At 36.8% G+C, this 26,779-nt stretch overlaps 1 protein-coding gene across 1 annotated transcript in view; it reads left to right on the top strand.

Moving 5' to 3' along the window:
- The window catches only part of POLN (DNA polymerase nu), a 106,745-nt gene that overhangs the window by 2,402 nt on the left and 77,564 nt on the right, over positions 1-26,779 (top strand). Inside the window, exons 2-14 of the mRNA XM_069795280.1 lie at positions 2,575-2,636; positions 5,846-6,334; positions 6,779-6,969; positions 8,768-8,880; positions 11,987-12,144; positions 18,549-18,617; positions 20,112-20,172; positions 20,382-20,446; positions 21,274-21,357; positions 21,763-21,852; positions 25,023-25,079; positions 25,860-25,913; positions 25,993-26,058. Of these exons, the coding sequence (XP_069651381.1) occupies positions 2,575-2,636; positions 5,846-6,334; positions 6,779-6,969; positions 8,768-8,880; positions 11,987-12,144; positions 18,549-18,617; positions 20,112-20,172; positions 20,382-20,446; positions 21,274-21,357; positions 21,763-21,852; positions 25,023-25,079; positions 25,860-25,913; positions 25,993-26,058 (1,559 nt within the window). The remainder of the gene's footprint in view (positions 1-2,574; positions 2,637-5,845; positions 6,335-6,778; positions 6,970-8,767; positions 8,881-11,986; positions 12,145-18,548; positions 18,618-20,111; positions 20,173-20,381; positions 20,447-21,273; positions 21,358-21,762; positions 21,853-25,022; positions 25,080-25,859; positions 25,914-25,992; positions 26,059-26,779) is intronic.

The raw sequence follows: 26,779 nt of genomic DNA on the forward strand, positions 1-26,779 counted from the left end.
TACATTTGGACCAAACCCCAGATTATTTTAAAGAAAATCAGATCTCTTTTCTGCCTCAGTTTAATTGCCATTCTACTTCTCTTGCTACCTTGTCATTTTCCCTTCCTTAATTTTCCTGTGTAATGTCTTTTGTCTTAGACTGGGGAACTCTGTACTGTGCAATATATGTATCATGTTGTCCACTCTTGATCCATTCACTCTCTGTCAAGCTGTAAAATTACAGATTCTCTTTTTTTTAAAAACACCATGAAGGTACCTGGTATCTTTAGCCAAATGACCTTGCTGTCGTCTTCGTAGTGCTGCTAAATCCTTACTCACTGGGGAGTGAAAGAGCAGTATAAGCATTAGTGGTGGCAGGTCACGTGACTTGCTTTTCTTGCTCTTGTTTTCCATGTAGTAATTACTCACAATTGTTTCTAGTGTACAGGCTTAAGAACAAATTTATTTGAATTGCTTTTAGGAAATTGCCGGTATATATAGCCTTAGCTGGTTAGGGTGGATCTGCAGAGAGGAAAAAGTTTGCCTCCCTTAAAAAAACCAAACCCCAAACCTGTCATGTTTGTTGGTCTGTTTCAAACTGTATTGAACTGTACTTTAGTAATAGAACTCTAAAGATTAAATTGTACTTAATGGAAAAACTGGTTGTCTTTAGAAGGTAAATACTGGGTTCAAATAGGACAGATATCTGCGATGTTGAATTAGTAGGTGAAATTCTGTGGTTATCCTGGCAGCAGAACTTGTAATGGTTCTATCTAGCCTTAAGGAGTTTGAAGGCAAGGATGGGTTTCTACTGCCATCTGGTGATACTTTTTCATAAACCAGCAATTTGAGGTTGCATAGCTCTTTACATAGCTGTCACTGTGTGCTGAAGGAGAGAAATGTAATCCTCATCATCATCTCTGAAGGGTGAATTTGACAAGAAAAAGTATCTAGCTGTGAACAATTAAAAGCACTAAATGTAAACTCAGTTACTGTCATTCTTAAATTATAATTCTATTGTTGTAGGAAGTGTCAAGCAAATAATACCTAAAATGTTTGAAGCTACGAATAGAGCTATGTCATATTTGCTATTGTAACAGCTTAGGTTAGAAGTCTGAGCTGGAGATAAGTAACCGATGATAGACATACACCAACATGAATCTGCATGTAATACTGTGAAGTAATAAGCTTAGTTTCTTCTGGAGACTAAGCTAGTTAGTCTTTGAAAATGCATTTTTAGTATTTTAAGTACAGGGTCCTGGTTTGCCTAGACAAAATTTTTTTAAAACAGTTTCAGTAAATAGAAATAGATCACCTTATGCTTTGTTTGACATTGGTCATCAGCACATTAGATTCAAAAAGTGTCCTGCTGCTGGTAATGCAAATTTCATAGTTAAATAACAGCAACGGAGCATTGTACTCGGTATAGACCAGGAGTTAGAAGGGGACAAAATACATATTTGGCCCATGAGGTGTCTTTTGGCTGGGCAGTAAAAGAATCTAGAGATAAAGGAATGCTAACTAATTGCAAACTCTGGAGAGACCTGTGCTTCAGTGGAGTTCTCTTTTTCCCTGTTCCTCTTCCTGTTTCCCTACAAACCTACTGATTTTGTAATTATTGCTAGCCTGTTGCCCCTTGTTCTTTTATTCCAGTCTTCTCTTACTTCTCCTGTTGGGGCTACTGGGCAGTATAGAGGGCAGAAAAGAGAAGGTATGTCCTAACTGTTTCATTTAGCTTGGTGCAGAGTCCTGAGGTGCATTTACAAAACCTTCCTTAAACTGCAGTATCTGTCTGCTTTCAGAGCTGTAGGCAAATACCACTGGTAGTTCAGTGGTGGGCCCCGGCTAATGGCTCTGGGCCTGGTTAGTGGTACAGAGCTCTGTCTTAGACCCAGCACTGACAGCCATCCTGCTTCTTGTGGTGCTTCTCATTATCTTACCTTTCTGTCAATTTGATAGGTCTGACTTCTCCTTGCTATCTCTTCTTGTCTGGTCTTCCAATACCTGTTCTATCATGAGGATGAACAATGTGAAAAAACCTCTGCAGATGAAGCATGGTCAGTTGTCTGTAGGGCATGATATGCTAAAGCTGTATATGCAAATAGTGTTTTACTGAAGAAAATTATTGTGGAATAATACTGCCTAATTCCAAGAAAACAGTTAAACTGTGTGAAGTGTGTGGAGTTTGGGGTTTTTTTGTTTTGTTTGTGTTTGTTTTTTTTTAATTCTCACCCATGCCCCCAGCTTTATTTTGACCAAGATGGGATGTGTTTTCATGAAAGAAGGAAATATGCATATTTATGGTATTATAGTAATGCCTCTTCTGAATACCATGCAAAATGTTTGTCTGCTTTTTAGCAAATTTGAATTAATTTTTTCTTAATGCGGACAGACCATGCTTTTGCATATGTGTATTTAGGAATCTGCAGGGCCCTTTTATTAATCTGAGGAAAATGGTTGTCATGGAAAATTTTATTGCAGTTGTTTTAGGTTTGGTAAAAGCGTCAGTATTGTAATGCTGTATGTAACCTAAGTTATGTGTACTGTTCTCAGATTCATTTGTATTGTAAAATGTTTTCCATTCTTTTTTTAAAGGTATAGAGAAGACAAAGGAAAATAAACTAGGTGATAAGGATGCACATCTGAAAAATGAAAAGGCAAGCGTATTGTAAGATTGAAGATCACTAAAAGCAGTCTTTTTATAGCAGGTTTGAAGTTGTTATAGACTGGCTCTTTCATAACAATCTTTATCACAATATATTGCATACACTTACACTTCAGATAACTTTCATCTTATTTTGCACTTGGCATCTATTCATCTATGAGAGTCTTGGCCCCACTTTTATAGAAAGTTAGACTTTTGTGACAGATTGATCAGAAATAAATGAGGTTGCCACGTTTAGATAGTTACCAGGTTTAAAAATGTTCTCAAACTTCTGTCACTGAACAATCACTAGCACATAATCACAAAGTGAGCTGATTCATATGAAAAATTACTTTGTATTAGGAATTTTAATTTTTGGTTTAATCATCTCTCTGAATTTGGTGTAATGTGCATGTGAGTGAGTGCCAGCGCAAGACTGGGAATGGATAGCTGCGGCAGCCCCAACTCAGGCTGTGGATATAAGATCCGTTGAGTTGATCAATGAGTTGTGGATACTGCAAGTATACTCCTGTCCTAGCTGCATATTTCACAGCCTTCCTTACTCTGACTCTGGTGCATGTTGCACACTTCAGCAAGTCCATTCAGGTTGCTCAGGATTCAGTAAACTGGTTTCTTTTGTGGGGTGGGATACTTTCCTACAAATTAAATTGGCTCATAGGCATGCAGCTGTGGGTGCACATGGGTAGTAATGGAACCCCTTTTTGTGATGATGAAGTGCTAATTTTGACTCTCTGCATCTAGTGAAATTTTCCTACATCCACATAAATTATGAAACTACATCCTGGGAGTTTTCTCTACTTCCAGCCATGTCATTACTTCTAGCAGAAGATCAGTTCTTCCTGGAAGCTGCTGCTTCTCTCTGTGGTTAGTTGTAGTTCCAGCTGTATGATTCTGACTTGATAATTAAATTGCTTTGTTCTTATTTTTGAACCTCTAAAAGAGAATTGCTTATTCCTGATTCTATAATTACTTGACTATTCAAATTCTGCTGTGTTAAACAATAAAATTATTTGCAGTTTGACTGGAGAATACACTTGAGTGAATTAGTTGTCTTCCTATGGCTCTTAAACATTTGGGCCTTCTGTGATACTATTTTTCCACTTATGGTAACTTTTTATAGTGTTCATTTTTTGATTAGCATTGCCTAAGTCCAATTATTTTGTCTTCGTTCAGAACAACCACCATTCATTTTGGTAGTAGTAAAAGCTTAATTAGCTCCCTTTTTCTATTTACTTAGAAACCTGTTAATTGTACTTTTGCTGTAGAGTTGATTCTGTGAAGTATGTTCTCAAGCAGTCTAAGCCTTTTTCATCTTTTGACTCCATAGATCTGAGGTTTGGGAACACAGGAACTGCATTGAGGAATATTGCAAAACCAGGGAGAAAAAAAAATCATTAGCTTTGTTGTTCTGGCTTGCTCAATCAGTACAGATTGAGTAGAGATGAATGATATCCTTTGATCAATGAAAATTGTTGTTTTGGGGAATGGATGGGAGCCCTGCACAGCAGCAACTTGTGGTTCTTTTGAAGTTTGAAGGCCTTAGTTTTTGGAATGGTAGTGACTGCAGAGGTACTGAAGGAGACTGGCTGTGCTACAAGAGCAGAAAATGTAGTAATTATGAGAGGCTTCAGTTACTTTTCAATGGGAGTGGGTGAATAGTATGCTTATGCATGATGCTGAGACTAAAAATTAGGAGACAGCTGCGTTGTGGAATGGTTAGAGAACTCGCAAGAGAAATTGATTTTTATTTGATTCTGTGTGAGATCAGGTTCAAAATCTTTCTGCTGGAAGATCCTCTGACAGGGACTGTAATCTTTCGAAGGCGTTAAAAGATAGATTAGTCACTACAGGAATGCTTCATTTCAAAAATGGAAATTACATAAAAAGGAAGGAGCTTTTAAAAGAAAATATATGGAATTTCCTCTCCAAAACGGAAACTTTTGTAGGTAGTGTAGGGATTTATTCAAATCAGAATATTGGAGACTTAAAATGAATAGTAAAATCTGTCTGGGAAAAAGAAGTATGGCTAAGCAACAGTATGAAGGAGACTACTAAAAACTGTCATCATGCAAAAAGCTGAACTTACGAGAGTGTATTCTTTTATAGTTACCTCATTTGAGTAAGTTAAATGGAAATATACAATAGTATAGTCCAAATAAACTTTGAGAAGCAGCTTGCAAATGCATCGCTAATAATACATAATTTTTTTAAGTGCCTCAGGATTCAAAAGCTTGCCAGCTCCTGTAAGACCTGTTGCTGATCAAGGCGTAAGAGGAATATTGAGGGAAGATACAACTCTGTATATCTGTAAATAGTTAAACACCCATTTGCCTTGGGGAATCTTGGAAAGGTTGCTGGTTGCCGTTCCAGAGTCCTTGTTTATGAAATCAAGACAGAGGATCTATCTTGGCTGAAGAGGTTGTAGAAGAAACTAGCAAAATAAACAGTAAGGAAATACTAGGGCCAGTAGCATACCAAGGAAATTTCTAAAGGAAATCAACGATGAAGGAGTAGAATCATAACATTACCATACAACTTCTTGTTTGATCCTGGGACTATCTGAAGTAGGAAAGCTGTTCTGGGATTAGTGGATTAAACAGAATAGAATATAATACATATTAATACACCTGATAATACTACTTCAGTGCAACTTTCATATATATTTTTGTTACGTCTTACAATCTTGTAGGTCGTTTGAAGAAAATGGAGAGATCCAGTTAACTTGGTGTACTTTTTTTTCCAAAGCCGTCATTATGGTCCCTTGCCAGAAGTTCTTTAATAAACTAAGCTGTCATAAAAAAGCTCTGAATATTGAAGCGAAAGAGGGAAATGAATGGTCTCTTCTCTCTTCAGACAAAGGTTGCTAATAACCTAGTCACTATGGAAGACAGGCTATTGGACTAGATGCATCTTACAGTTGTTAACGTGCCATTTTTAGTGTTGGACTAAGACTAAAAAAAACCCCAGTGGTTTTGTATGTAAGCAATATAAATCAACAAAATAATGTTTACTGATAAATACTTGAATTTTGTTTTATGTAGTGTCGTTCCCCTAAACTGACTTTGTTTTGTTTGCATCGACATTTTTTTCATAGAATATCACTTCCTTCAAAGCTTATCTAAATTAACTCATGTCAATTTATTTTTATTTGTCCTAATAAGTTGAACAATTGGTTCACTAAAAAATTTCGAATTTTTCCAGGAGATCCATGATTCCACAATTGCCTTATTAAAAACATCTGCCAGCCCTGAAAAAAGTACTGCTGGTGAGATAGTCAGGACAGTACATACCGATGAAATACTTTGCTGTCAAGATGCCAAAATAGCGAGCAATTACCAGGATTTAGACTTGCCAACATGGGGATATAGAGAAAGAAATCTTTCAGTAGAAGCAAAAAACCTGAAGGATGGTGAAAAGAATATAGCTACTCCTCTTAAAAGAAAACAAGATGTGCCTACATGTTGTTCAGAGAAAACAAGAAGGTTACCTGTAAAGACCTATGCTTCTTCACATGAAAGAAGATACAACTGCACTTCTGGACAAATGGAGTCTTCTAAAAATTATCCTTGTGATATCAGGAGTCTGGGATGTGAAGAAAAAAGAGAATTGCTTGCAACTATAGAACAGGCAAAGGCTTTTGTAACTACTATGATATTTCAAGATGGTTCTTCACAGCTCAACTCGGAGCAGGTTAGTGAATGACGTGTTTTGCTTAGAGTCAGTTTTGTAGAACCATTTGAACTGTGCATATGACTGATAAACACAAAACCATGTTCATTGGGAGCCTAGAACCTGGACCAGTTTTGTGGTAAACCTTAATGCTTCTGACTACGTTTTATTTTTAGTTACCAAGTAAAACTTAAAAAAAATGAAACCACTTGGGCTAAACAGGCATTTGTATACTTAAAGTGAGACTGTTTGAATTAGAATATTTTTCCTGCTTTTTACTGTGTCTGTCACTGGATTTTTGTTTCAAGGCTGAAACACTTGCATGCTCCTCTAGTGTGTTAATGGTGTATGCAATAACTCTAGCGTACATAATATGTTTCATATTGTAAAATATTTGGGACGTTTTCTTTATGGGATTGCATAAAATCTGTCAGAAGAAACACTGTTGTAATTAATACTTAACAGGTCTTAACCTCATCAGTAAAAGGCGTTGTTGTGTTAGTGAAGAATGGGGCTGATCAACCTTGCCCTCCCAGTTACTCTTCAACTGACTATACTTGGAATGCTGCTAATGAAAATGATAAATTAATTTATGTAAAAACTGAATGGTCGTCTCTTTGGGAACAAGAACAACAGGACCACAAGAAATTTGCTTGGTGAGAGCATGTAGGAAAAAATACAGTTTTGCTTTACGTATGCTTTTAGCAACAGTGATGTTGGTTACATGCCATAGCCTTAATCTCCTTACACGTCAAGCTCATTGAATTTCGTATTAGCTGTATTAGTTCTGTGTCAAGCCTGGGCTAGTGTAAACCAAATAAGTATAGTCTATTCCTTTGGGCTCAGCAGATCACTAACTGCAGCCCTGCAGAACTAGGTTGGGATTCTGGTGTGAGGTGTTTACATTCACCTAGAAATCCTTTATGAATAGCTTACAGCTATGTGGCACCAAAAAATATGATTCATCCAGGTTTCTCTTTTTTGTATCTTAACTTCCATTTCCTGAACTGCATTTCTTATCTAGTACGTTTTTGATGGATGTTATTACGGTGAACATCCTTTTTGAGCTCTGCTAATATGTTTAATTTTTTGAGCACAACAGGCTTTTTTAGTGGCTTTTGAGATCCTGAATGAAGTTTTCCTAATATTCAGTAATAATGTTACATCAAAATTACAAGATAGTTTTTTAAAGTAAATGCTTTATGTATCTGTCTAATAGTTGGACTAAATTTAAGAAAAAGTTGGATTATGTTTTAAACTTCCAGTTAATATAACCAAGATCCTTTTTTATTCCTTACTATTAACTTTGAAATAGTATCCCATTAAGGGAGAAATGAGAACTGAATCTGATTCTTAGATATTAATAGTCGAATTTTAAAACTTCATTAGAATGTTTTACAACTTCCAGTAATAACTGCTTTATTGCAAACTGCTGAGTTTGGGTTATTAAATCACAAAGCATTCATTTTAAAGTTGTTGGACTTGGTTGTTAGTTGCATCTCTGCCACTGCTCCACTGTGACTTGAAACAAATCACTTCACTTACCTGTACTTCTCCAGCTGTAATATCAGAGTTATATGACAACTAGTTTAATAACTAGCTGTTGGTTTGAATACAGGTTGTTCTGAATTGAGAATAACACATCAATAATAAACAAGTTGAATAAGTGTATTAGCATTTAGATGAAACCTATAAGTAATTATTTGTTGTAAGAGCGGTGCACTTGTTTAGTAGTGGATCTACGCTGTATACAATGATACCTTATGATCTACACAACTTCTAATATGTCCAAAAACTTGGTACTGTGGTTTCACACTACCAGAGATAACTGTGAAAGCTCTATAAAAAATTACTATTTTTCTATATTGCCCAAAATGGAGCTTATATAAAAATGTCACAAATAATTAGTAAAATCTATATACTAATATCTATAATTGGTAAAATCTATTTAAAATAGTATGGATGTGGGAACTATAGACATTTTCAAAAAGCATGGAAAAATGTGTCAAAGATGAAGCATTCTAGATTTAAATAGCATATTAACACTAGGCAATTATGGCGATTTAGATTGTCTAGTAACTTTTAAATCATGATTTTACAATACTATATTAACTCAGAAGCCTCTCTGATCTTACTTGGGTATATTAAGGTATTACAAGGATGCAAGTTGCTGTTTTGGATTAAGATTGCATTTAATTTTGAGTGTCACCTAAGGATTTGTTTTCTTTATGAATGCATGATAAGGTATATCTGCTAGGATGTTCAATTTATTACAGAATGAAGCTTCAGGTATTATTGAATTGAGAATTTAATATTCAAATACAGTATTCTGTTCTTACAGGAATAAAGAAATGTTAAGTGTTTAGTATTAGGTGCTAATTAAATGTATAAAGTAAATAGATTCACTAAATCTAGTAGCAATATATTGTGTGTTAATGAACTACTTTTGTGCAGGCGAGTGTTGTTTCAAATGCTACATTGCAAAGTTCCGATTATTTGCTTCAACGCAAAAGATTTCCTGAGGACTTTACTTCAAGTTTATGGTAATGAAATTAGCTGGAAACAAGGTAATTAATCTAATCTGTGATCTAATCCTAAAATATCTGTGCTTGTGATGTTTCTGTTAAAATCACTAGGTGTAGAAGTAACTAGATTGGTGGTTAAGTAATATATTGGAAAACAGAGTTTTAGTACCATGCAAAAGAACACCCTTCATGGGGAAGGTTGTGACCAGAGGCTTGGCATGTCAAGATGATGTATTTCTTCTCAGAGTAGGAATTAAATCATTGAATAATTTAAGGATAGCTTCCAATGGGAACAGAAGCTTTCAACACAGTCCTGACTATAGCTGGAAAGGTCAAACTACTTCATGTTTCATGTTCCCTAGAAAAACTTTCTCTGCTCAAGAGAAAAGGCTAAAATAAATTCCAGTGGTGCTCATAGTTGTCAGAATTAGGAATCACTTGAATGGGTCCTTGGTTTTTTGACAGGAACAAATAAGACTCTTTCGTATGGATTTAAAAGCAACTACAAATGGAAGATATAAGATGTAAATATAATGTGTTTTTTTTTTCTTGGTTCTACGTATTGGATTATTGCTGAGTGAATTACAAAAATAAGTGTTGACCTTTCAGAAAGGACCTTGTATATGGAGAGTCTTCAGCTTGTGTTCAGCATCTGAGAAGTTTCATGAGTAAATCACAGTAAACTGATGATGATTTAGAACCTGGTGGGAAGATCTACACAAAAGACACTTAGCCCTGGGAATGGGAAGGGGGGGGCGGGGAGAAACATCGTGATGGTACTGGCACTAGTGACAGTTTTATAACCTGTACACACAGGAAATACTAGATCTAGGTTAGATCCTATCTGATGCATAGGACTTGAATCTGAAGTTGCTAGTATCCAAAAGCATTCTTGTGTAGGTTTTTTTAAACTTTGGAAGTTGATGCTTCCTCACCCATTATTTCTGCTATGGTAAAAAACAAAACAAAACCCCTGCCTTTTTTAATGTAAAAAAAATTACATCATGGTAAATCAAGCAAACACTGAAATTTCTGTCTGTCATATTGACTGCAATCACTTGAATGATAGCACTCGTTCTCAAAATAGTGTACTAACCAATGGAATACATACAGATAGAATAGCCCTGACTAGTAAAATATGGCATGCTTTGCCATTGGGATCCAGTAATGTTTCAGAGTAGAAGGACAGGACTTGAGTACAATTTCACAATCTTGAGGAAAGTATGCTTTTATCAGCACAGATTCTTCACTTCATCCCAGCTTGACCCTGGTTTTGCTTCACTCCTTTCAGCTTTGTTCTGTCTTGGTTCTGTATGTGCCGCCTCCTCAGCTTGAAGGTGTCATCCTTGTTCCAAGACTGAATTGGTGGCTATAACTCATTGCTGCTACCCTCACCTTTGGTGAAAATTTTAGTTGGGAAGGAAGGGAGGGATGGATGGATGGGGGTTTGATTCTTTATCCTTTTTCAGCTAGAGACTGTCTTGTGCTCATTGTAAATAGAGATATGAGAAAAGGATCTTTGAGGTATCTCAGAGACTATTTGGTAACAGGATTCTCTTCCATGTATCCTTGGTAAGATGTAGTTGTTATTACTAGAAAAATCAGTGCTCATTTCATGGAGTCTTCACATGAGCTTGTGAATGTCCAGCATCTCACTAGGCAGAGCCTTCCTGCGGCCTCTGGGCATTTTCCAACAGCCATCAGCTGCAAGTGTTACTGCCCATCAGTGAGGCTGAGTTGCTTAGTCTGCCTCTTCACAGTGCATCATTTTTGTTCATGGCAAATATGTCCGTTACAGTTGTCAAAGTTTCATTTAATTCCTGTAGGGATTACTTCCTGCTGCAAGAGCAGTGGAAATCCCGGTGACACATCCAAAGTGTAGTTTTGGAGTGGATGCGGTTTGACATACTTTCTTAAGCTGCACGATTCCAAAGCTAAGACTGTCCTTCCAGTCACAGAAAGACTCTCTTAGTAGTACTGTTAGGATGGTATACTTGAGACAATTTCCGAGGCTGTTCCTTAGCATCTGTTAGTTTTTGAGGTGAATAGCTGTTTGCATTCAGAGAAAAGGATGGCAAGCTACGTAAAATCCTGGTATGAGACCATGCAGAGGAAGTATCCTTCAGTTATCTGGCCACTCCAGCAGAGCTCAAGCTGATTCAGGGACAAGATGCGTCCTTCCCTAACATCTGTTGAGCAGACACATGAAGCTCTTTTCAGCAACAGTTATATCAGTGGAAGTTAACAAGCCTGGTTCTCTTTAGAATAGTCCTGCAGCTGTAATTTGCGTTAGGGACATTAAAGTTTGCTTCCAGGTAACTGAGCCTGTAAGGTTGCATAGCATGGAGTTCTCTATAAATATACCTGTGGGTTGTCATTTGGACTTACTTGGGGGTTACTGAAGAGGATACTTAGATCTATCTTTGAATACATCACAAAGCATTCTAGTACTAGTTTCTTTCTCCTCTTCTTTGTAGTACTACAGTACATATGTTGAGACTGTAGTTCAAAGGGAAAAAAACCAGCACTAGGCTTGCTCCATCCTATGTATCTATGTGAACATGAGAGAAAGCGCAGTGTAAGCACATATGATCCTATAGGACAAAAGGTTCTGATTTTGGGGAATAGTGCATTGTGTACCCATATGTGAATTCATATATACATTAAAGATCTCAGAAGTCTGATTGTGAGGAAGTAAATCTTCTCTCCCCTGACCCCCAATAGCAATCTTGTGGATATCAATCAAGTTAACAGCAACAACAAAACTACCAGAGGGAGACACTCACAAGAAAAACTTCAGTTTGAAATTTTCCAGTGATAAGAAAGAGAGGCCTTTACAGTCAATCTTAAAAATCAAAGGTTTACTTATATTTTGAAACTTGGGGAAAAAAACCCACAAACAAACCCCCAAAACAAACCCACAAAAAACCCCTGTTCAAAAATATTCAGTATTGAACTTACTCCTATGTAGTCATGATACTGACCATTTGTTATAGCTGTGAATTCAATGTTTAACATTTTCATAGGGTAAATGCTTGTCTGTTTATGATGTGCATCTACAGGAAAGATGGGCAAAACTTTAGAGGTATTTCTCAGCATGGGAGCTAATTTAAATATTTTGATTGTCAGAAATAACTTATTTTTGTAGTTGCTGATAGTGTTGTGTTAGATCCAAGGATTGCAGCGTGGCTGATAAACCCCAGCGACACAGTTCCCTCTTTTGAATGTTTAATACAGAAGTATTTTGAAAAGCCTTTTTCTGTGGGAACAATAAATACAGATACAGACACTTTGAGAAATGCATCAGTAAGTAGTTTGTTTTAAATTGTTTCTGGTTGGGTTAAAAGGGGAAGGAAATGATAAAAGAATTGCTTTTGCTTACAAAATATTGCAAAAAAAAGACAGATAATGCTTTTCTGATGGAAGAAAATTATTAATACTACTTGTTGGAAATTGAATTTTAAAGAAAGGGGAGAAGGGAAGGGTTCACTGCATTCTACCAAGATGGGATCATATTCTCCAGGAACAGTTGAAAAATTGTGCTTCAAAACTGTGAAGTTCAGTAACAATATTAATTAATGTATAATCTTTGTGTAGAATCTAATGTATGATGTGATCTTTTTTCTTTCCACCTCCCTGCAAACTGATTTCCAGCTTTCCTTTCCAAAATGTCTAGTGCCTTGTTCTCTAATTCCTGTGAACTTGTAGCCTGTATTTAGTTAATTATTATAAACAATTTTCCCGAATTTCACAGCTGGTAAGGATACCACATCATAGGCTGAGGAACATTAGGGAGTCAAATGTGAATCTTCAAGCATGTGTATAAAAAAATCTGTGAATTTTTACTCTAAGTAAGAGAGAATGTCTGATGAACTTCTTGAGATGTTATTCCCAGCACTATAGAAATGTCTTACTGTCTGTTGAAACTTAATTTACTGAATGTTACAAAATTTTGATATTTGTATTTTGGGGCATGGTGATCTACTCTGGACACAGCCTTCAGAAGTTGTTTGAATGGTAAAAAATAGGTGTGCAGCAACCTAAATGATGGCTTTTTTGGAAACCTTTAACTTTTCAGAGATCTTGCTTGTTCAGACACAAGTATTGTAGCATGATTGTAATAGGGCTTCTAGGATACAAATCCACAGATGTCAAGTGGGCTTAGAGCATGGGCAGAGGTCAGTAGTATCAGCACATACCCATCAGCATAGACATTTCTGAGAAAACCAGAGTCAGTTTCCTTTAAAACACTAGCTGTAAACTGCAGTTGTTCAGAAGCTACTTGATGATTTAAGCTGTTAGTGTAGGGAATGGACAGGCAAACAGGCAGAAGCTATAAACTTGTTGGTTATTTCTATATGTGATATCCCCTCCTGTGAGTCAGCATCCTTAATCTTCTCTCTTTCCTTAGCTTGACTCCGTCTTTTGTTCTTCATATATCATATTTATTCTTAGTTACCATTTCTCAATTTTGTCATCCTGATTCCCACCTCTGAGTTAAATATTGAAGTCCTCCTTCCTGCCCTACTTCAGGTCTAGTTTGCTTCCTTCCCCAAACCATCTCCAGTGCCTTTATGCTGACTTGTTCACCCAAGTCCTGGTTAATGGCTCCCTCTAACATCCTGTGACTATTCCCCTCCATTCCTTATGCAATTATTTGTTCCCTGGACTCTCCCACTTTCTTTTTGGCTTCTCTGTTTGCTCAGTGAGTCCCAGTTCTTCCTAAGAGTCCTAGCTCTTTGCCAGATTTCTCTCTTCAGCCTTCTTTCTCTGACTTTACTGGTAGGTTCCTAACAGTTGTCTGTACTCCCAGAGGGATCCATGCCAGGTGATCTATCATGTCTTGTGCCCCACTACTTCAGTTAAGCTCCCTCTATATCGTACTAGTCTTTTCCACCTGGCCTAGTACTTAGAAGAATGATTACTATTTTATTCTGTAGCCCACCTCTCACCCACACACCTCTCTAGCACAGAATATACACTACTTGCTGCTTGTCTGTATATTTGATGCTGTGTCAGAAGGCTTAGTAAAAGGGGTCATAGTCCATATACCTTGAAACCTTTGCTGAAAGAAACAGGTGCTAAACATCGTACTGCCTTGTCGTTGCTGCATTTGCTGATGAGAAATCTTGGTGTCAATTGAAGGCTGTCGTTGGGCTTACTTCCACCTCCAGAATGGGATCAAGTAAGCTGTCTGTTGCTGAAAGTGTAGTATTTCACAGACAGCTCATTTGTTCCAGTACCAGTGGGTATGGACGAGGTTTCTTGGAGACAGGTTGATGGCTTTTCACTGAAGTATGGGCCTGCTTAAATTAATCTGTCTGGGGTAGAGGGAAGTCCTCACTGATAGGACTAGACTGTTATAAAAGAAGGATGACTACCAGTGGATCTAGGTACTTCAGCGTTGAAGAGAGCCCTCTGCATCCTACCTTCAAGGGCCTACTGTTTCTCAGTCTTGCAGTCTTCAGGTCTGCTGTAGGCCAAGGGGAAGCCTGTACAGTAGGTGTCCGTATTGTCTACTCACAAATGACCAACACAAACAACGCTGAAGTTGTATAGGCTAATAGCCCTTGAGCAGATGGGGAATCTGCATGGGCTGTCAGTGGAATTGATTACCCCTGTTACCTCTTCTCTGCTGCTGGGGCTTTGCCAGGACATGCTTCCCACTAACAGACATCTGATTGCCTAGAATCTGTTCAGTTTTATCTGCTGTTATCTTGAGTCATATGGTCATTTCAAGATGAGAAGAACTATGATCCAGGCTTAAGCGTGTTCCGAATGACTGCAATGCTAGTGCCCCTTTGTTTTATGGTATGTGGTAGGAAAATACGTCTGCAGCAAAGATTATTGCAAAACTCGGGTAATTCTGTTTTTAGCATGAAACATAACTTCTTGTAACTAATAGGTGTCTCCCACGCTTCTGTTATGCTCAGCAATTCTCTTATCTTAAAATTAGTTGGACCAATATGATAAAGTTCCCATGATGGTTCTTTCCCAGCTGTGTACCAGAATGCATGCCTCTATAGCAATAATGTGTTACAATTTGTCCTAATATAAACTAATTTTCAGTCAGTTCTGGTTCTATTGTGTTTGTACAGCAACAAGTAATTTGGATTCCTTTTGCATTCTGTTTGGATCAAATAATGGATGAAGCATTGCTTTTGTCAGTCTGCATCTGCTGTAATGCTTTCGTTCCAGACTTCTGTATTTCTTCAAATAATGGGGCTGTTTTGCAAACAGTAGGCCAAAATTGTGAGTTTTGTGTACAAGGCAGATTTTTATACACTGTTTGGAGGATGGGTTATGTTTACCTCTTGATTTACAGCTGACTTTCACTGTCAGGACACAGGATCAAGTGTTTGGATGTATTGGTGTCTCAGTCCGTGCCTACCCTCAATCCCTAGAAACACAGGCAGGCAGTTCTGAGAGTCATCATGAAGACAAGGAGGAGATAATGGCATCTAGCTCAGGGAGCAATTCCTGGAAAAGACCCTGTTCAGATGGAAAAAGGTGTCCAGAGATACCTTTTCACAAACTCAGAAGGGTCCTTACCTCCCTGAAGAGAGAAGGAAGATCCTCCTCTGTCTGTTAATTTTAATATGAATTTAATTTTTATTTCTTTTAGAAAAATCCTTAATTTGGAGATCTATTTAGACTATATAGACCCTTCTTTAGGAAGGATTTTGAAGATTTCCCAACCACTTTAATTATTCTTACCTGCTTTTGCTTCAAAAGAACTACCGTTCTGGCTGGACATATTAAAAGCCCCGGAGGAATATATTTCTTCTGGAGCAGATTTTTTCTCCCAACTGTAGGTATTTTGTGAGAGCAGTAAGGTAAGAAACCTGTAGAATAGCGGCAGGTCTGTAGCAGAGAGACTTCTGCAGCTCATAGCATGAGGGTCCCTCTTGGTGTTCCATCAGCTCCAAGATAGGAATGCAAATAATAAAGTGAGTGTAGAATAATTAGGATTCCTTTAAAATACACATAGGGTGTATGATAAACCTGAAGATAGATTGCCTACAAGATGCCTAAGAAACCTTCTCAGTGCTTTTTCAATTGAGAAGCTTTCCATGTGATTTCACGGCCATTTGGTTTCCTGTCAATATATTCTTTTTTAAAAAAACTTTTCTACTGTTCTTGACAGAAAGATGTAATTCACTTGGGAAGCAGATTTTAAATTTCTTTTCAGCACTGTCTATGCGTATTAATTTAGTAGAAATTATCTCGGAATACCCTGTTCACCAAGAATTTAGCCAAATGTAGGTCAGTCTTCAGCAATGTGGCTATTGAGAAAGAAAGAGCGAGTGTTAACAGATTATCTTCTAAAGTGGTTAGGGTTCTGTTGGCCTCAAAACTGATCTCTGCTCTGATGAGTCCTCCATGTGATGTACATTACAGTCACGTTGTCAAACATAAAATAGTAAGCTTAGGCATCCTGCAGTTCTTGCTATTGTTGTTTTTTGGTTGTTTTTTTTTTTTTCCCAAACTATCGTGGACAGAAATCTGCAATCAGTACTGCACTCTGTCTGGGATATTTATCTTCCATTCTGGGTTTCTCTGCTTGCTCAAAATTCCATAGTCTTATGGAGTTTAATGAAGGTTTTCCCTGTCAGACTTCTCTCATCAGTCTTTCCTGTCAGGGTTTTTTTTTCTTCTTTTTTCCTTCCCATTTATTATATAAAACCAGAACTATACTAGAATCTTTCTTAGAAATCTTAATTACACTTTAAAATAATGCCTTATGTCAAATGAATCTCATTTACCTTTTTGGATAGTCAGATGCTGAGCTCAGGGTATGGAACTCTAGAGGATCTCACTAAATTGAGCGAGCATAAATTGAAAGTAATGCATGCAGAGTAGTTTCAATTTAAGAAGAGATCTTGGAATCACTGTTGCCAGTTTTATGTTGGTTCAATGTGTAGCAGCTGCCAAAGAGCCAACAAAGTATAGGCACCATAAGGAAAGGTATTGATAACAAGAAAAGGAACATGATTTTTTTGCCATAAAAAAACCTTGGTGCACCCACATCTTGAAGACTGTTCAGTTTTGGACTCTGCGTTTCAAGAAAGGCACAGTGGGCTTCTAAAAGGTCAGAGGATGGAACAGCTGCTTTATAAAAAGGATGTGGAAATATTTGTTGTTATTTAAGATGGAGATGGAAAGACTGAATGGCACTGTACTAGCAGTTATCTAAATTATTATGAAGACAGTGGATAAAGTGAATGCAGTGGTACTGTTTGGCAAATCCTGCAGTACTAGAACTGTGAGTCATTTGATGAAACTAGGAGGAGATGGGGAGATGGTGTTAAAAACTGATAAAATTTTTTTTGTATGTGGTTAGCTATGAAATCTGCAATCTAGAGATAAACAAGAAAATCTTAAACATATTTTTAAAGCAATCAAAACCTGGACTGTCCCTTAGAGATGCTAGTCTTAACTTCATGAAAAAATTTTGTAGTCTGCAGATTAAGCAGGTTCCATTAAGCTAATTGTTCTATACCTAGCGCACATGAAAATAATTGATATAAGATTTTCTTTGTAAAAACTTTTATGTTCTCCTCCTGCACCTTATTCTTCTAAACTAAATAAACATGATTAATCTCTTTCTCTGTAGGTCATGTTTTCTAAACTTACTATTATTTTTGGTTCTCCTCTTTAGCCTATCTGACATTTCTTAATGTCTGTCTTGAAGTATTGTGGCCAAGTTCAGAAGTATTTATCAACACAGACTAAATGCCTCTTTTTACACAAATAACCCTTAGTTTAATTTCACTGGTTTATGTAAAAAACTAAGAACAATCATAACATGTCATACTTAATTCCATGTAACCTGATTTCCTGCCTTCAACACAGACCAGTATGTGATTATCGGGGAAGAGTACATGGACAGGCAAGCGCGTAACTTTAGTCCTCTGGAATGCTGTCCAAGGTTCTAAAGTTTGTGGTCCAGGAATTTTATGGGACAGTGCTAGTGTTTTTGCACTTAATGGCTTGGATGTAAATTTCTTCCATAATTTTGATTGTTCAGCCATCATTGAAGATACAGGGTGCAAGAAAGAAAATGTACGTCTGCAGCATTTTTCACATTCCCATCTTTCCTCACAGGAATTTAATAATGAAAAACAGCATTTTATTGTTTACATTTTATGTATTAGCCTGATAAACAAATTTAATAGGTTGACATTAAGTTTATTTTTAGTGACCATGTTCTTGGAGCTAAGGATTGTATTCTCAGTGTCTGTGTGCATTTCAAAATGGTCTTCTAGCCAACTGAATGAGGTGGCATGGCTCTGTGCAGAACACTGCTGGAACAGAAGGGAAGGAACTGAATAGTTCAGGCACAGAAGAGTGGCAGTACTGATAGGAGAGAGAAAATTGGAAGGAATTTTTCTTCATTTTACAAGTAGTAGTAGAATTCTGACTTCAAGTCGAAGGGAGTCTAGTGATACTATTTCTCCATACTCGGTCTGTGGAAAATGTAAATAAAGGAACAGGTAAAATCTTGAATATTCATGATCTGTACTGCTCTGTTCATGAATTCTGCTTGTCAGAGGTCTAAGAACATTACTCAAATGTTAAATATAATAGGAGACATACAGAAAAATATCTTGATATAGCTTAATCCCTTTTAAAATATATAGTATTCTGACTATTTTTATGTTAGCATTAAAACTTGTTTGTTTTTTTTTTTAATTTATTTATATCAGTATCAAAATGTAGGTGTGAACTTGGAGAAGCTTTATAATGTAATGATGGACCTTGCTCATGACTTACAGGTAAGATATAAAAAATAGTTACTCAGATGTAACTTCGGAAGTATTGTCATGAATTTAAGAGAGTGAATGATGTGCTTCTCATTCAAATCAGAATCTCTACTTGAGTTAAATAGAAGGCTTCAATCCTTACTGGTTTACAGTGCTGGTCAACATTTAAAATAAAGTTGCCAATCAAATTTGCCATTTTTTCCAGAAGGAGGAAATGGTTAGTCTCAAGGTTAATCTTTAGAAGAAGCTTTTCCTCTGCAACGGTTAACCAAATATTTAAATGAAGATTCTAAGAACAGGAAATGTTCAGAATATTATGACTTTTCTTTTGGCATTTTAAAGCTATATGAAACAGTCTAAAAAGTGTTAACAGAGTTAAAACAGAGTGTCACTGGGTTTTTTCAATGTATTCCTTGGGTACAAAAACTCTCAGCATATCTTTTGCTCTAGGTTGTATTAGCCAAACACCAGTCAAACCCTGGAACAGGCTTCCTAGAGAGGTGGTTGATGCCCCAAGCCTGTCAGTGTTTAAGAGGCATTTGGACAATGCCCTTCACAACATGCTTTAACTTTTGGTCAGCCTTGAAGTGGTCAGGCAGTTGGACTAGATGATTGTTGTAGGTCCCTTCCAAGTGATCTAATTTATTCTATTTTAGCCCTTATTGCAGTTCGGAATGCATCTTAAGAAGTCTTTTAGTGTTTTTTTTTTGTGTGTGTTTGTTTTCTCCCTGTAATCATATACCTGGAAAAGTGTCAGAATTTAGGGGTATGCTCAGGTTCTGATGGAAGGTACATCATAGAATCCTAGGGGTTTTCCTTGAAATTGATGGTAGGAAGTGTAGGGCTTAGACCATTAGTTGATGGAGCTGTATTGATCTGGATATCTAAGTGGCCCAGCAGTATGATGAAACAATCTGTGAAGGAAGGCAAGAGCAAAACACCAAAGGCACAGAAATACCAAATGCACAGAAACACTGAGAGACAGCCTACTGAGGAGTTTTTAGACAAGTGTTGCTGACCGATTGCTTCAGTGGTTAGAGAAAAAACAGACTTCCTGTTCATTGTAACTAAATTGGGTACATACCTGTATCATCTTTTATTTTCTTCCTAATGAAGACAAAGTTATGAATTCTGAATGGTTGCTTAATTGTTCAAGTGAATAAAGAAAAAGGGATAACTGTATGTTCTGTTATAATGGATCTTGCTCTAAAAAGAAACCATTTAGAAAAGTGAGGTATGTATATTTATTACTATTCCTGTACAAAATGATTACTATTACAAAATGTGTTACTATTCCCCACAAAATGGAGTGATAATGGGCTACAGTATTTAGATACTGTAATTCACACTAAGTAGTATTTCATTCCACAAACAGTGTTGCCATATGAGAAAGGATTATACAGAAAGTGAAATACTGCTTACTGGAAAATAGATCCACATAATGACACTACTATATGTTTTAAGATTAAAATTGGCTGAAGAATTTATTTGTATCTTGCTTTACAGGTTCAAGGTTTGTGGAAATTATTTTGCACATTAGAGCTTCCACTTATCAAAATTCTGGCAGGTATGAAAGTTCAGTTCAAAATAAGAATCTTCACTATTTTCACACAGCTGCTGACTATGCTCAAGTAGAATGTTATACCTCAGAATAATAAATGTTATCTTAGCCTTGTAACAGCTGTGTGAGTCTAAGTTTCCATTTTACAGTCTATGAAGCATGTAAGATCGAAATTGTCAACTGTAAGTGTTCTCAGTACATAATTGTATTTACAGTGATGGAAACACACAAAATACATGTGAACAAAGAAGAACTGAAAAAAACATCAGAGATTCTGGGGGTAAATTTTGTCTTTATTTTTTCTTTTGGAAATTTTATAGCATCATCTTTCTGCTTTTACTGAGGATAAGTGATTAAAAAGAGGAGGAATCTTTTTGTTTTGTCATGTTTGCATAACAGTTTGGCGTTTCTAGTATTTTTATTATTATAAATATAACTAGTGATATTTACATTTTAGGATACTTCCATGTTTATTTAGGCAAGCAAAAAAGAGACATTTGCTTCATTAGCCTTGCCACAGAAATGAGATTGCTTTGCAAAATGCACAGGTCCTTTTGGGTTATGTGTTGTAGAGTAAAAATTGTAATGACTCTTTCTGAATGTACAGTTGTCAGTAACCATCCTCCTGAGAAATGATAGATATTTCTCTCTCTCTTTAAAAATAAAACAGTCTTTAAGACTTACGTGTTCTGAGAGTTCTAAGTTTGCCATTTCCCCATTGATAAAAATAGCTACAAGAGAATCCTATTTTGTGGCATAAAATGTGACTAGATAATAATAGTGGTCTGACAGATTATTAATTTACCAGAATAATTTGCACAGCTGTCTTTCTCACAGATCTCTATAGTCTTCAGTAACCTAAATTATTTTCCCACAAATGTTGGTACTTTTTAGTATAGTAAATCCCCTTCCCCCGTCATGAAGAAATATAGATTAAAGAGTATATAAGCAGTCTGCTAAACCAGATGTTGATAGCCAGCAATGATTGCACATTATCAAGTACCATATTTTTAAATAGAAGTCCAATATACTCATTAACCTAGGAAGTAGCAGATATTTAAGAAAATAATGATGTAAACAGAATAATTCTGATGTACTAATTTATAGTTGCGACTCAAAGAGCTTGAACAGGAAGCTCATCAAGTTGCTGGAGAACAATTCCTTTTGACCAGCAGTAGTCAGCTCAGAGAGGTAGTATTTATACTAGTATTATTATGTAAGTTCTGTAAATTGTTATTGATACAGAAGTATTATGAAGCATATAAAATTGTCCTTAAAACTTAAGAATTCTTTTTCTTTGATATTAATTATCTTATTTTCTGATTTTAATGGAGGACATCTGGCAATGTTGGATAATCTGTATTTGAATGTATTTATATAAATTATGCATTTGATTTTAGTAAAAATACTACTTAATAGCTCAAAAATAAAGATTTGATCTTTTCAATTTTGTGTTAGTTCTCTTTACTACGGTATGCTCTATTTTCCTTGAAATCCATTTTCTTGACTTAAGTTCAGGCACCAAATAATTTTCCTTTCTGTTTTCAGCACTTGAAACACTGAAACATTTCTCTTGTGTGTTTTTTCTTACTGTAGGTACTATTTGAAAAGTTAAAACTGCATGCTCTGTGTGAGAAAGTTCACAGAACTGAAATACAACAACTTGTGTCCACCTCAGAAGTTGTGGTGAGATGGGGAGGGGTTTAAAAAATATCTGCATGATTTAGCAAAACTTCTAAGATATATTCCAGTGAAATTGTCATTTATCTAAAGTTTTCCTAACAATCTTTATTTATTTTTGTATTGTACTAATCACACTTCATTTTCTTATGCCAGAAATGAAAGTTGCACTCTGTGATGGGGAGAAACTAACTAGCTACTGAAGCTAAACTTTAGCTATAAACCAGGGTTAAAAACTTTAGTACAAACACGCATGTATGGCCATCTTCCTCAAAGGAGGGAGACTTTCTTACTGGTCAGATTTTGATAGCTCAGTGTGACTGACTGGTTGGGTGAAAGAGACCACTGGTGAAAGAAAAGAACATTAATGTAAAATCTGCTGGTGAAGGAAATAGCAACCCAGACTTTCTCTTTGCCATCAGGAGATTTGGGGTAAAACCATGTTGCCATCCTCTTATGGACCTAACTCATTCATTCATGCTAGTTAAACGGGTCTGTAGAAAATTATTTGATACCTGTGGTTTGAATTGGGAGTTGTCACTTTCTTTGTATGGTCCAGTGTTTTACTTGTTGTGTGCATGAATTTTCCTCAGGCTTTTTATTTTTCCCTCTGTGGAGATGCTTTTTTCAGTAAGAGCAGTTGCATTTGGAGTCAGATCTGCAAGATCTTGGTAGAATCTTGTTCCCTTAGAGCAATAATGACCAAAGAGTTTCGATACTTTGATACATCTGTACAAGAGATGAAATGTATCTTCAGATTCAGTGCAATAAATACTGCACATATGAAGCTTCTCCAGTTCTTCTGTTAGTGTTGGAGCAGATAATTTTCAGCAATGCAGACGTTCATGTGTGATCCCACGCAAGTGCAGAAACCTGCCAAAAACATTTGTCTAAAAACGATGAAGTCAAGACCAAACTGCAGGCTTCTTGGTAACTTGAGGCAAATATGGATGCCCCTTCCTTTTCATAGAATCATAGAATCATTTAGGTTAGAAAAGACATTTAAGATCAAGTCCAACTGTTAACTTAACACTGCCAAGCCCACCGCTAAACCATATCCCCAAGCACCACATCTACATGTCTTTTAAATACCTCCAGGGATGGTGACTCAACCACTTCCCTGGGAAGCCTGTTCCAATGCTTGACAACCCTTTTGGTGAAGAAATTTTTTCCTAATATCCAATCTAAACCTCCCCTGGCACAACTTGAGGCTGTTTGCTCTCCTCCTGTCACTTGTTACTTGGGAAAAGAGACCAACACCCACCTCCCTACAACCTCCTTTCAGGTAGTCGATAAGGTCTCCTCTCAGCCTCCTTTTCTCCAGAATAAACAGCCCCAGTTCCCTCAGCCGCTCCTCATAGGACTTGTGCTCCAGACCCTTCACCAGCTCTGTTACTCTTCTTTGGACATGCTCCAGCACCTCCATGTCTTTCTTGTCGTGAGGGGCCCAAAACTGAACGTGGTATTCAACATGCGGCCTCACCAGTGCCGAGTACAAAGGGACAATTACTCCTCTAGTCCTGCTGGCCACACGATTTCTGATGCAGGCCAGGATGCTGTTGGCCTTCTTGGCCACCTGGGCAACGCTGCTGGCTGATATTCAGCTGGCTGTTGACCAACACTCCCAGGTCATTTTCTGCTGGGCAGCTTTCCAGCCACTCTTCCCCAAGCCTGTGGTGTGGCATGGGGTTGCTGTGACCCAAGTGCAGGACCTGGTGCTTGGCCGTGTTGAATCTCGTACGACTGGCCTTGGCCCATTGATCCAGCCGTCCAGATCCCTCTGTAGACCCTTTCTGCCTTCAAGCAGATCAACACTCCCACCCAACTTGGTGTCGTCTACAAGCTTACTGAGGGTACACTCGATCCCCTTGTCCAGATCATCAATAGATCATTTTGTTAACATAATAATAGTAATGGAATTCCCTCTTAGAAGAGAAGAAGGCTCTGTGTAGCTGCACCAGTTTCTGATTTGGTGCCACAATGGTACTGCTCTAGTTTACATGGGAGTCAAAGTACACAACTCATTGCTGATGCATGATCACCTCTTGGGAAGATAGAAAGGTAGTATTTGTTTCTCATGTGTGGAAGAGGAAATTCAACTTTTGGGCCAAGTGCCTGAACTACCAGATACAGTCTCTGAGGTAATGTCAACAGTATAACCATAAAAATCACACACTACTCAAGGAGAAGGGGGTTTCATAGATCAAATATGTAATCTTGGAGAGTGACAGAGAGCCTTGGGAGATGGGAGGGTTCAGTGAAATAAGAGTGCATGTCATCTTTTTGTGGGAACATAAGATTTATTGCAAGTAATCAAAGCAATGCTTTTATCTAGTCCAGTACTCTCTTTCCAACAACTGCTGAGACTCGGTTATTTAGAGAAAGGTAGGCTGAAACCTTCCAACTGATAAATACTAGATAATTAATCTTAATATGTTGTCTCTCCCTGGTAGCAAGAAAAAAACTTATGCTTTTAAATCTCCATTCTGGTACAGTTGTACCTATTTTTTACCCTGAACTGTTGTAGTTCCAGATATTTTTGTTGTACTTATAAATATCCAATCTCTATTTTAATAATGTCATTCTTTTTCTTAACAAAATGTTATGGCAATTTACAATCAAAGTAATCGGAAACGTGCTTTATTTTATTGCTTTTGGATTTGACAATTTCAATTTTTCTTAAAGGTGTCCTGGAACTTGTATTAGGGGATGAACAGGATAAATTTACCTGTTGGATTTTGTGTGTGTCTGTGTATAAATATGTATATATGTATTATTTTGTATGCTTTTATCATGTTCTCTCTTGCATTGATGCTGTCTAGCACAAAAAGTAAACAAAGGACCATAAGTAAGCACACCCCTCCCCCCCACCCCCATGCCCATGTTTTCAAAGTTGTTGTGGAAAAGTTTTTATGTCTGCATGTCTTTTTGTCCCTGTCTGGGACAGGAAGGGAAATGAAACAGGAAGGGGTAATCTCCAGCCTTCCTGCTGAAAGCAGGAAAGAATGAAGGCTTCATTGGGCCTAGGGTGAGATTGCTTGAAAGACTTTAGTCAGTATTTTGTCCATTTAGCTTGGCAAGAAAATTTCTTCCTCCAAAACTTATTCTGGTAAGATTGTTAAATAATATTACTTAACAGAAAAGGATACCAATAATTCACATTCTTTATTTTGCAGCTAAATAAGTTGCAAGATCTTCATCCTTTGCCTAAGATAATTTTAGAATACCGTCAGGTGAGCTGATATTTTTCACATAATGTAGTTGCACTGAAGCAAAGTTAGCAAGAAAGATAACTTATTCACAGCTAAATAAATTTTTAAAAGTTGGCTCTAATGTAAGTTCATTCAAATATTCATTTAAATTTTGAAGTTGTAGGTATTCTTAAGGGTTTTTAGATTTAATGTTTTTCTGTTTTGCAGTATGTTAGGTTATAGCTAGCAAACAACTCTTGCAAAAACAATTGAAAAACTTCACTGTTAAATTTGTCTAGTGCTATAAAGCATACTCTTAGGGCAAAACATTGTTTTTTTGAGTTCTGAAGAAATACTCTGCAGAAAGTGAAGGAGATAACTAGTTATGGGGTTTTTGAGGTGACAAGGCTCCTGAAAATCCAAAATGACCTAGTTAGTCTGCTTTCACACTTAATGTTTGGGTTTTCAGTGGATGAGTTTCCAAGATTTAAAAAAAAAAAAAAAAAGTGTTGGCGGTTTTGTGTGTGTGGCTTTTTTGTGTAGTTTATTGACCTGGGGATAAGATGTAAAAGAATAAATTCCAGTAGTTCATTTACTAGTATCTGCAAAGACCTGGCTTTAGGGTATAACTGAACTCTTACCTAATTTATGCTAATAGGTCAAGCTATTAGTGAGTATACATCCATTACTTACTAAGATAAAAGTGTCTTTTAAAAAAAGTCTACAAAAGAATTTAATATGCATTTGGAAATTAAGGTCTTTAATTTGAAAAGTCTCTTATTTTTATAAATAAGCATTTATTTAAACTTTTATGTAATTTAGGTTCGTAAGATGAAATCAACTTACGTGGATGGACTACAAATGTGCATGAGAAAGGTAGAAGTATAAAAAGTAGCCTGTAAAATGTGGTATTTCAAATAAATCATAAAAGGATTTTTACTTTACTTGACTACAGGGATTTATTTCCTCTACATGGAATCAGACAGGAACTGTGACTGGCAGACTTTCAGCCAAACATCCAGTAAGTGAGCCTATTAGAAGAATTATGGTTTAATTACCATTAAAAATTAATATTGTTTATATAAAATATGTAATATTTTTAACACAAAAAATGTTGTTTTCATCTAAGTCTAGCAGTTGCCATATTGTATGTAAATGGTGGACAGAAAAAGCTTATTAAATGGGTGGTTTACTCTAGAACATTTAGTCTTATTAATATTTTCTGTTATCTGTGGATCAGAATTTAATATTATTACCTGAAGTTTACCTGAAGTAGAGGGGTAGAATTGTGAGCCATGCATGAACACTCTAGACTTCCTGGAGTTCATGAATCACTCCTTGTAAAAGATTGGTGAGCCCTGGAAGGTACCCTGGGGATTGTGGAAAAAAAGGAAGCTCTTTTCTTCTAGAATTTGGCTTCATGTCTCATAGCAGCGAAGGGCTAAGCTGGCTATGCTGTTGCTCGGAAGTCTTGCCAGATGCTTATATGGCTGTGACACTTGGGCTCTTTGTGCTGCTTCTCTTTTCTTTGGCTATAATGATCTCTGTGTACATGCTTGTGGCTGGAATGTGTTTTATTTTACTTTCTGGATTGCTAAAGACTTGGGGGTTTTTTTTGCCAAAGTGGCCTTTTAAAGGGCATATTTGAATGTATTTTATTATAACATTTTACTTGGGGTTTAGGAAATATACTGACCTGTGACTGTAGGGACTGGTGAGACCTTTTGCGTTCCACTTCTGTC

Source organism: Haliaeetus albicilla, chromosome 1 (genome assembly GCF_947461875.1).
Source record: "Haliaeetus albicilla chromosome 1, bHalAlb1.1, whole genome shotgun sequence".
Lineage (NCBI taxonomy): Eukaryota > Metazoa > Chordata > Aves > Accipitriformes > Accipitridae > Haliaeetus > Haliaeetus albicilla.